Source organism: Dama dama, chromosome 25 (assembly GCF_033118175.1).
Source record: "Dama dama isolate Ldn47 chromosome 25, ASM3311817v1, whole genome shotgun sequence".
Taxonomy (NCBI): domain Eukaryota; kingdom Metazoa; phylum Chordata; class Mammalia; order Artiodactyla; family Cervidae; genus Dama; species Dama dama.
The window spans coordinates 14292815-14304597 of record NC_083705.1 but is presented as its reverse complement, the minus strand read 5'-3'; the positions used below and the strand labels follow the sequence as shown (position 1 = coordinate 14304597).

The following is an 11783-nucleotide window of genomic DNA, read 5'->3' as shown; positions in this document are numbered from 1 at the left end:
TCACCACCCTTCAACACACTCCAGATGCAGCCAGTCTACAACTTCCATGTTCGTTTTCTTTCTCTCCTTTCCTGTTTTTAAGTTTTCCTAACAAATAATAAGCAGTGGCTTTGAAAATATCTTACATGGGAACAGTCAACACGAAACATGCCTTTGTACATGGGCCTGACTCGGGGACGAATCAACGATACCAAAGGACAAAAAGAAATACTGATTCAGACAACTCCAGTGCACGAGATTTTCGGTGAGCTCCCCCCACCCACCCCGGCCCCACCCCCGCCCCCATATCCCAGGAGTACAGTGTTGTCTTGTAACTGGAGCTCGGCTTAGCCAGCAGGGTTCCCCTCCCCACTCCCCATGCTGGCTGGGCGGGGGCCTCTAATGGCCCTGGGTCTTGGGCGGCTTGGGCTCATGGATGACGGCAGCTGCTGACAGCCACGGCCCGATGGCCCGGGCGGTGCTCTGCTTGGCCACGCTGTAGTGGCTGATGACCGTGTAGAAGCGGCTTCTGGAGCTGGGATCCTGGGATGAGTAGTAAGCATCCAGGGAGGCCGGGATACAGCGCTTGTGCTGGGGAAGAGAGAGACAGTCAGGAGGAGCTCAGCGAACACTTCCCACCTGCCCTGCAATGAGGCCACCCCATCTGGGGGCCCCGGCCATCCCCAGCTCGCAGCCAGCTGGCAGGGGATGGCATCCGGCCTGGGCCTGGTACTCGTCAGAACTTCCTTCATGTCATCACCATCACCATCATCAAAGCTGCCACCTACAAGAAGCCAGAAGAAGCTAATCGGATGCTGGAATCGTTCCCAGAGGCGGAGAAGGGGTGAGAGAAATGGGTCAAGGGGACCAAAAGATACGAGTTTCCAGTTATAAAATGAGCATGTCCTGGGGGTGTAATGTACAGCATAGTGACTACAGTTAATAATACTGAGGTGGATACTTGAAAGTTGCTAAGAGAGTAGGTCTTAAAAGTCTTCATCGCAAGAAAAAAATTTGTAACTACGAAGAGGGATGGATGTTGACTTACAGTGGTGCTTATTCTGCAGTATTTACAAATATTTAATCATTATGTTGAACACTTGAAACTGATACAATGTTATATGTCAATTAAACCTCAATAAAAGGAGAAGAAATGAAGGAAGGGAAGGAGGGAGAGAGAAAGAAAGGAAGGAAAAGGAGGGAGGGAAGGAGGGAGGAAACCGATGCCAATACTAATTCAAGGTCAACACCTTCTGCTTACTAACTGTAGGGATACATTGGACACTGTTGATAGTTCTTTACCTGGCTGATTCACCCAGCTCCTAACTGCTTCACTGGACCACTGCCTGTAGCCAATTGCTGTCCATTTCTTTTCTTTGATTGGATATTAATTACTCTTTCTTCTTATATCAAAGCCTTGGTTCCTAGCAACATGTAATTATATATTTGCATTATCCTACAATATCAATCCAGTGGTCCCAAAATAACAGCAATATGATGAGTAACAAACTACTGAATTTTGACTATATCATTTCTCTGCAGCTCTCTGTGTCCTTAGAATACATTCCACTGAGGGCGTAGAGTCAGTATACTATATTATGCAGTCATTTGGAGCAATTATTTTCTTGGTAAGTTTAGTCCTCAACTTGATATACAGCTGGATTTTAGCTTGGTTTTCATTTCAGGACTTTTTTTAAATTTAGTTTTTACAAACATGTCAAACACTGACACACATCCAGGACAAATGCATATCAAGATAAAGCCAGAGAAGCCTTGGCTCCTCATTCCTATTTGTTCTGTTCCCTCCCTGCCCACCTGACTCACTATATTTCTTAGTTGTTGTTTTTTTTTAATTTATCCTTCCAGAATTTCTTTCTGAAAATATAAGCAAACATCATTCACTTTCCCTTTCCTCACTCAAAAACAGCACCTTTTTTCCTTCACTCTTATCCCAGAGGGTATTCTCTCTCTGTGTCTGGAGACCCCCGTACTCACTGTTGAAGTTGTTTGGAATTCCATATGCAGACACATCATAGTTTATTCCACTGTCTCCTACTGACCACCCAATACTGATAGTGATTGCTAGTCTTTCAGAATCCCAGCTTCTAACACCTAAGAAGGTCATCTTAGGAAGTCATGTGGCAGAACCAAAGGACATGTGTTTTGAAGGCAGAACATTCCCCATTTGATTCTCTCACTTTGGAACGTAACAGCAGTGATGTCTTGGAAAACTCTCAAGACAAAATGCCCTTAATCTCCGTTTGCTCAGATGCAAAATAGGGGCAATGAAACCTCCTTTTCAGAACGGGTAGACAGCTCAACTGAGATACTATTTATGAAAATGTCTAGGAAGGAAGGTGACATCTAATTGGTACTCAGTAAGTGGTACTTACTTATCAATATTCGTGTCAACTCTGAACTAGATTCTAGCTTTATTACCTCTAAACAGTTATTGCCAGCCCATTCTCTAGCAGGCCCTTTGCTGTCTTGATTTTACTTAAATTCTCTCCAAAATCCCGTGGGCAGACATCATGGGTGCCCACTGCAGGCGAGAAACCTGTGGCTCAGAGGGGCGGGGGGAGGGCTGGGGGTCCTGCAGCCAGTTCTGTCTTTCAAGGGAAGGCGTGCGATCAGATTGGGGGAGGAGGAGGCCCAGCTGCAAGACGGGAGAGGCCACCTCAGAAGTTCTGTTCCCTGTCTTCACATCTCTGCAGGGACAAGGAATCAGCCATTAAATCAGGATCGCCCCAAGGCAGAGTGATCTACTTCTGACTTGTCCTAAGCCAGCCTGCCTCCCTTTCCCACACTCTGGAGAGCGCCCTCTACTGCCTACTGGAGAGCAAGTGCTTCATGAAAGCCTGAAAACTTTCTGCCACACACAGGACTTTTTAATTGTGATTTTATAATTTCACATCAAAATTTATTGTAAATATACAGCATTTTAGAGACTGAAAATAATTTTAGATTGCCACCATCAATTTTGCTTTGGTGTTACTTCCATATTTCTTTACACTTTTTTAAAAAAACATATTTCAATGCCTTGAGTGCATAAAGTTTTCTTTTTTACTGAGGTATACTTGATTTACAATACTTCATAAGTTTCAGGTGTATAACAACAGGAGTCACAGTTTCTAAAGGTTATAGTCCATTCATAGTTGTTATAAAATATTGTCTCTACTCCCCATGCTGTACAAGGCATCATTATAGCTTATTATTTTATATACAGGAGTTCATACCTCTTAATCCTCTACCTCTATCTTGCCTTTCTCCACTTCCCTCTACACACTGGTAACTAAAGTTTGTTCTCCATGTCTGTGAGTCTGTTTCTTTTATGTCACATTTACTAGGCTGTTGTATTTTTTAGATCCCACATATAAGTGATGTCATACAGTATTTGTATTTCTCTGTCTGATTTATTTCACTTAGTATAATGCCCTTCAAGTCCATCCATGCTGCTGTAAGTGGCAAATTTTCTTTCTTATTGATGGTTGAGTAGTATTCCATTGTGTGTATAACAGATATAAAACAGGTGTGTGTATATACATCACACACACGTGACATCTTTATTCATTCAGCATTGATGGACACATAGGTTGCTTCTATGTCTTGGCTACTGTAAACAGTGCTGCTATCAACATTGGAGTGCATGTTATCTTCAAATGGGTGTTTCCATTTTCTTCAGACACATACTACGTTTTAAACAATTTGCAGGGAGGTTACCATACCCAGAATTTCAACGCCAATGAAAAGATGTTGACCCTCAAACTGAATTGGACGGTCATCAGGAGCCACTGCCCTGCCAGAAGCCCCTTACCTTGTAGACAAACCCCTCTGGGCAGCTGTGGTCATAAGTGAAGGCTTTGTAAACCACCAGGAACACGATGCAGGCAAGGAAAGCTAGGGCCAGGCTGACGAGGATGGTGACCTGGAGAAACACAGAACAGAAGGCTCCAGCCTCAGCTTACCTGCTTTCTGTCCACACATGCAGCCTTCCAAACCTAGAGCTGGTAGGAAGCCTGGTATGTTACAAAAGGTAGGGGGTGACCAGGGACCCCAAGAACCAGCTCAGTCTCAGCTCCGTCACCAACCTGCAATCTTTGAGCCTTGGTGTCTCCGTCTTCCGATACTCTCGGAAGCTCCATCTTGGCCCCACGTGTGAGGTCCGCTCCCCTCCCCATGTACTTTCCCTGTTAATTTTGTGTTGGCAGGGGTTGATCATGAAGCCATCACTTTCAGTAATTCTGCCTTTGATCACCACCTCCCTGCCACTACTGAGTTCCAATCTCAGATATCAAAGCTTATGCTGCCTCCACTTGGATGTCCAATACTCACCTGAATTGCATTCTCAAACCCTTGCTCCCCTCCCATCCAGGTCCACCCATACTTTCCCCATCTCAGAAAATGTCAACGCCACCTTTGCAGTCACTCAGGCCAAAGAATTTGAAGTTCTCTCTGACTCTCTTTTCCTCATGCTCTACCTCCCAGCCACCAGCAGAAGCTATCATTTCTGCCTCCAACACATGCATCATAGAATCGCTTCTTACGCTCTCAGGCAGCTTCCCTGGGGCCAGAGCCATCATCACCCCTTACCGTGGGACTGCAACTGCCTTCTCAGTAGCGGCCTCCTCGACCCCTATGTGCATTCACACAGTAACCTGAGAACTCCATTCAAAATCTAAGTCAAGTCATATCCTCTTTGTGCTCAGACGCATCTAATGGTCTCCAAAATTGCTCACAGTGAAAGCCCAGCTCTTGACCATTATCAACAAGCTTTAAAAAAATACAACACCAAACCAACCAAAGGCACCATCAGGTTTACTGGAAAGGATGAAGTGGCTAATTTCAGAGGCACCTTCAGGTTTGCGTTGGCCCCATGTCACCACCTGTGTGCAAAGTGGTGGGGTAACCCCCTGATGCTGGGCTCTGAGTATTACACACAGAGTTTTTTTCTACGTTACTTTCAAAGCTGGTAGCCTTTTGAGTCAGTTGACCTAGAAATATGGCAGAATTCCTGTCATGGAAAGAAGACTTATTTTGATTTGGAAGAAAAATAAAATCATCTTGGGGTGGGAGGGGGTCCCTATCCTATCTCCTTCCCACCTCAGGTCATGGTTTATAAGGACAAGAAGAGATGGGATTCTGCATTGCTCCCAAAGGAGTCATATGTTAGCAGCTATAAATCCTGAAAGGAAGGAATCTGAAGAGGAAAAGAGGAAGATGGATATGGGATGCAATCATTTGAATCCTATGGGCAGACACTGTCCATGAAATTCCTCTGCATGTGGGTATGAAGTTTCAGGTTAGCAGACTATTGTGATATAAGAAACACATCTATTTGGTCTTGTTCCCAGCTCCTGGCAAGGAGTTAAAACCCTTATAATGTCCTACATGAGAAGAGAAGGGTAGCAGCATCTTTTGTTCTAATATTTGGTTTTTGTAACCAGTTCCTGAAATAATTCCAATTCATAAAAGTGAAAGGAGCAACTTTTATTATTCATAACAACCCCTTTCAACTATACCTGAGTTAATGCTATATTATGTTATGAGGTGACTTTTGGAAGGCCCCCAAGGCTGGGGAAGAAACCACTGATAGGAAAGTTGTAACTTAACTGCCTCCCTCACCTCGGAGGGAAGAAAGAGGGGCTGGAGAACAAATTAACCACCAATGGCCAATGCTTTAATAAATCATGAAGGCTCCAGAAAACCCAACTGAAGGGGCTCAAAAACCTTCCAGGTTGGTAAACAAGAACACATCCATGCCTCTGAGGGTGGCGCACCCCAAACTCCACTGGGACAGAAACTCCTTGCTCAGGAGCCTTCCAGCCCTCGCCCCATGTATTTCCTCATCTGGCTGTTCAAGTGTATCATTTAATATCCCTCACAATAAATCAGTAACAGTAAGTAAAGTGCTCTCCGGGGGTCTATGAACCATTCTAGCAAATCATTGAGCCTGTGGGGGAAGTGGTGGAGAGCCCCAGTTTATAGCCTGAGATTTGCGAGTGGCATCTGAGTGGATGCGGGCTTGTGAGACTGAGCCCCTGACCTGTGGGGTGTGTGCTAACGTAGGACAGTTAATGTCAGAATTGAGTGAAGTCATAGGGAATTCAGTCAGCCTCCACCAAGAATTGGAGAATTGCATGGTGTGGGGAATAAAACCACACGTTTGGTGTCAGAAGCAAGGATACAGAGAAAAAGCATTTTTCCCTTTTATATGGTGACAGGTGAAATTCATTTCCAAATGACTGCGCACACAACGTGCTGTCCGCCCTCTCCACCGACCCCTCTCCAAGCTCTCTGCTGCGGCCTGTTGCTCACTCGTCAGCCTCCTGGCCAGGGCCGGGGTGGTGGCAGCTGAGGGGGGAGACGGTACAGCATGCAGACTGGAGTCCCCCGGCAAGTTGTGGAGAGAGAGAGGTCACGGGCCAGAAATGGAGCAAGAGGTGCCCCAGAGATGCATATCCCGCTTAGGCCCCCCGGGATGGCATGACTACTACAGGGACAGGAGACCCCCAGACCACTGCCCAATGCTGGGGACCTAGAAGCGCCCAGTGAGCAGGCATCTGGGGCACAGACAATGGATTTTAAATGCACAGTCTTCCCAGTAACCAAAAGGTAGAAATAGCCCGAATGTCTATCAACCGACAAATGGATAAACAAACTGTGGTCTATCTGTACAACAGACTATTATTCGGCCATAAAAAGGAATGAAGTTCTCATATAGATGTGGGTGGGCTTTGAAAACATGCTAAATGAAAGGCCACACACTCTATGGTTCCATTTATATAAAATATCCAGAATAAGTGAATCCATAGAGACCACAGGGCAGACCGCAGAGGGCAGACCGCAGGTTGCCGGGAGGGTGGGAGATGACTGCTGACGGGGACAGAGTCTCCTTTTGGGGTACAAAGGCATTTCAGAACTAGATGGAGGTGACAGTAGCCCAATACCATGAATGTTTTCACTCTAATGCTCTTAACTTTACGTCGTGTGGATTTTACCTCAGTGTTTTGCTTTGTTTGGCTGCACCGGGCCTTACTTGCAGCACATGGGATCTTCAGTCTTTGTTGCAGCATGTGGGGTCTTGTTTTCTGACCTGGAATCAAACTCAGGCACCCTGTCCTGGGAGTGTGGAATCTTAGCCACTGAGCCACCAGGGAATTTCTCCTACCTCAACTTTAAAATACATGCCCCGAGCTCCGGCTGATTCTGTCAAAGGGACCTTAAGCTCCTGCAAGCACCCCGTCACCTGAGCTCCCCCAAGACTGGGACAGACACGCTCAGAGGCACCTCCACGGGCGTGCAGACCTTGAACTTGCAAAGAAAAAGTCGAGAGCTTTTGCCCACCCTGCCACCACCACCAGCCTGATGCAGGGTCTGGGAGAACCCGCGGACAGCCCCCCATCCTAAATGGTCACACGCGGCTCCAGCCTGTGAGCAGAGAGCCAAGCCGCTCTGTGACTCGGGAGCAGGACAAGACTCCAGCACAGGCGTCTCCAGTGGCTCTGGCCCCCGGCAGCCCGGTGAAGCTGCTGGGAGCTGGTGCAGGCCCTGCAGGCTGGCCGTGGGACAGGTTCCCTTACGGTGGGTTTTTTTGTGTGTTTGGGTTTGTGGGGGGGCGGGGGGGCTCTCTCATTCCTAAAGGCCCTGAGCTAACAGCCCCACCTAGCAGGGGCAGTGTCTGACTCACCGCAGCACTCAGGCTCTACCGGCAGAGCATAGCCCATGTCTCTGGAAAAGGACAAGAGAGGGAGGGAAGAAGGAGAGGGAGGGCAGATGCCTGGACGGCCACCACGCGGTGCGCTCCGATCTGTCAGGTCAGTGCCGGTGGGCCCAAGGCGCTGTCCAGGTGACGTCGGTGTACAGCCAGACACGAGAACCACTCCTCCAGGATGACTGGGTCTGAGGGGTCTCGAGCTTAGAATCACCTGGGTAGTGCTTTAAACGATCCTGACCTGGCTCCGTCCAGACCGACTTCAGAGTCCCGTGGTGTTTGCCATGTGCAGGCAAGCATCAAGAAGGCACGGCACAGAGCAGGGCGGGCGTGCGCCACACGGCCACAGGAGTCAAGGGTCTGATGCTGGCTGGGACGCCAGGAGAGCAGCCCACCCAGGGGAGTCTCCCGAGCAAGGCTCACTTCTGCCATGCCTTCCGCGGCCCAGAAGGAGGGGATGGGAGGCCGTTTTAGGCAAAGATAAGCCTGCCTCCCCACACTGAACCTTGGTAACTTCTGAAACAAGTCGAGGTCGGTCATTGCTTAGGGGCCTGTGGAGGTCAGCGAGGTCAGGGCTGTGAGCTGGGCACCAGTCTTCCCTCGAGGTCTCACAGGCCACAGGGCGAGGGAGAGGCGGGCCCGAGGACAGAGGCACTTGGAACACAAGCGTGGTGCCATGAGGGAGGGCGCCAGCCCGGGGGGCCGCCGGACCTCACCAGCCTGGGGGCGGGGGGTCAGGGAAGGGCTCCTGGGGGAGGTGACTCCGGAAATGACTTCAGGGAGGGATGCCAGGGCAGGGGAGGAAGAAGGGTCTGAGCAGCAGAAGCCGCATCTGCCACAGAGCAGACTGGAACTGTTCGAGAAACACCATATGGGTTGTCACGGCTGCTCCAGAGGATGGACGTGAGGGGGAGACGGGCCTGGGGCAGTGGGTGGGTCGGAGAGAATAGGTAAAGAAGGACCAGGCCAAAACTTAGGCTTTAGCTCCAGGCTGACAGAGAGCCCCTTAAGGTTTTAAGCAGGAAAGTTGACAGGATCAGAAAGATGGTAAAAGGGGGAAGTGAACACAGAGGCATACATAATTTGGGAGGGGCAAGGCTGGAGGCAGGGAGGCTGCTGGGGAGGCTGATGTACCAGGGCATGACCTAAATGCTGAGACCAGACCTGGCATTGTGAGGGTGGAAGGGGTCGACAGCTTGAGGAGGCCTGGGAGGTGAGGAGAGTGATGTGAAGAGGGAGGAGGAGGGGCTGACTCTGCGAAGGAGGAGGACGTTTGAGCTGCGTCTGGATTCTTATCCTTAATGACCGAGTCAGTGTTGGCTACTGGGTGGGGGGATGGGAACACCACTGAGGTTTCTGACTGGTGCCAGACTGAGATTTTTCCTGAAGGTGGGTCTCCATAGGGCATCCTGCAGGCAGCCACACTCTCCCTTTCAGAGGGATTAACCTCATGGAAGGGGGGGGTCCCAGTGCCTGGTCCCAGGGGGCTGTGGGTAGACAAGACGACCTGGGAGAGGAGCCCCTCCCCTTCCCCACAGAGAGCCTCTGAGCATGAAAGCCGGCCATACTTCAACATCGATTGGCTCGGTTTATATAACTTCCTTGCTTGCAGATGGTGGAAAGCCCTTGGCTTTACCTCTCGAATGCAACAGCCCAGGATTAGAAATAAACAAGTTCCTGGTGCTGGATTTGAGAGTTTCCTTGGAGATGTGATCCTCCCTGTTCCCCATCTCCCTGCTCATCCCTTCATTCCCTCAGCACATGGGGAGTGCAGAGCAAGGAATGGTCAGATGCTGAACAAGCAAATCACCTGATTAAAAAATGACAAAACCAAACCCGAGCAGGATCTGGACGGTGAACAGGAGAGGAACCTGGATAAGGGGGCGGGGGCAGGAGGGGGAGCCCCACACAAGAACCCCCTGGGCCAGAGCCGCCTTTGAAGCTCAGCCTCAAAGCCTAAACAGAAGAGGAGCTCAGGGCCTGGGAGGAGGAGTTGCCTGAGGTGGGGAAAGAGCCCTGAGGGGAGGCCAGGGCTGTGGAGACCACGATCGCCTCCTCCGACCCGGGAGAGCAGCTTCCTCCCACTTCCATCCGCTACTTTCCTGGACACATCCCGTTCAGCCTGGCCTCCCCTGCCAGCCTCTAGCCTCCTGCTGGGAGTGCCTTGGACAGCCAGCAATCTCATCCTTTTCCTCTGTGCCGGCACCTTGACTCCATGAGAGTACCGGCATTTCCTGAATAGAAATGCTGAATTGAATTAATACCCAGAGTGCACACACACACACACACACACACACACACACACACACACAAACGCGCGCGCGCACCCCTCTCCCTAGACACACACCCAAAGATACGCAACCTACCACAAATCACACTGTATGCGCATGGGATGGGATGGGGCACTGTAACATCTGTTCTTCTCCAGTCACTAGTCTCAAGCCCTTCCACCAGCCACACACAGGCTCAAACTAAAGACACTTAACCTTGGAAAGAACCAAGGTGTGGGATAGCTTCAACTAAGACCTACCCAAGATTCCTCCTCCAACTTCTGAGCATAGGTTACGGAGAGAACCACTTCAGTATTCTTGCTTTGAGAACCCGATGAACAGCATGAAAAGGCAAAAAGATAGGACACTGAAAGAACTCCCCAGGTTGGAAGGTGCCCAATATGCTACTGGAGATCAGTGGAGAAATAACTCTAGAAAGAATGAAGAGACAGAGCCAAAGCAAAAACAACACCCAGTTGTGGATGTGACTGGTGATGGAAGCAAGGTCTGATACTGTAAAGAGCAATATTGCATAGGAACCTGAAATGTTAGGGCCATGAACCAAGGTAAATTGGAAGTGGTCAAACAGGAGATAGCAAGAGTGAAAATCGACATTTTAGGAATCAGCGAACTAAAATGGACTGAAATGGGTGAATTGAACTCAGATGATCATTATATCTACTACTGTGGGCAGGAATCCCTTAGAAGAAATGGAGTAGCCATCATGGTCAACAAAAGAGTCTGAAATGCAGTACTTGGATGCAATCTCAAAAATGACAGAATGATCTCTGTTTGTTTCCAAGGCAAACCATTCAATACCATGGTAATCCAAGTCTATGCCCTGACCAGTAATACTTAAGAAGCTGAAGTTGAATGGTTCTATGAAGACCTACAAGACCTTCCAGAATTAACACCCAAAAAAGATGTCCTATCCCAGTCCCGTAGGGACTATAGGAAGTCAAGAAACACCTGGAGTAACAGGCAAATTTGGCCTTAGAGTACGGAATGAAGCAGGGAAAAGGCTAATAGAGTTTTGCCAAGAGAATGCACTGGTCATAGCAAACACCCTCTTCCAACAACACAAGAGAAAACTCTACACATGGACAGCACCCAATGGCCAACACTGATATTAGATTGATTATATTCTTTGCAGCCAAAGATGGAGAAGCTCTATACAGTCAGCAAAAATAAGACCGGGAGCGGACTGTGGCTCAGATGATGAACTCCTTATTGCAAAATTCAGACTTAAATTGGAGAAAGTAGGGAAAACCACTAGACCATTCAGGTATGACCTAAATTAAATCCCTTAAGATTATACAGTGGAAGTGAGAAATAGATTTAAGGGACTAGATCTGATAGACAGAGTGCCTGATGAACATGGATGGAGGTTCGTGACATTGTACAGGAGACAGGGATCAAGACCATCCCCAGGAAAAAGAAATGCTAAAAAGCAAAATGGCTGTCTGAGGAGGCCTTACAAATAGCTGTGAAAAGAAGAGACTCGAAAAGCAAAGGAGAAAAGAAAAGATATACCCATCTGAATGCAGAGTTCCAAAGAATAGCAAGGAGAGATAAGAAAGCCTTCCTCAGCGATCAATACAAAGAAATAGAGGAGAACAATAGAATAGGAAAGACTAGAGATCTCTTCAAGAAAATTAGAGATACCAAGGGAACATTTCATGTGAAGATGGGCACAGTAAAGGACAGAAAAGGTATGGACCTAACAGAAGCAGAAGATATTAAGAAGAGGTGGCAAGAATACACAGAATATACAAAAAAGATCTTAATGACCCAGATAATCACAATGGTATGAACACTCAGCT

At 48.3% G+C, this 11783-nt stretch overlaps 1 protein-coding gene across 1 annotated transcript in view; it reads right to left on the bottom strand.

The window, feature by feature from the left end:
• Positions 1-294: 294 nt before the first annotated feature.
• Positions 295-11783, bottom strand: part of NSG2 (neuronal vesicle trafficking associated 2) — a 63436-nt gene continuing 51947 nt past the window's right edge. The window contains exons 4-5 of the mRNA XM_061129443.1: positions 3794-3904; positions 295-570 (exon numbers count right to left, since the gene is read on the bottom strand). Coding sequence (XP_060985426.1) covers positions 379-570; positions 3794-3904 — 303 coding nt within the window. The 3' untranslated portion in view covers positions 295-378. The remainder of the gene's footprint in view (positions 571-3793; positions 3905-11783) is intronic.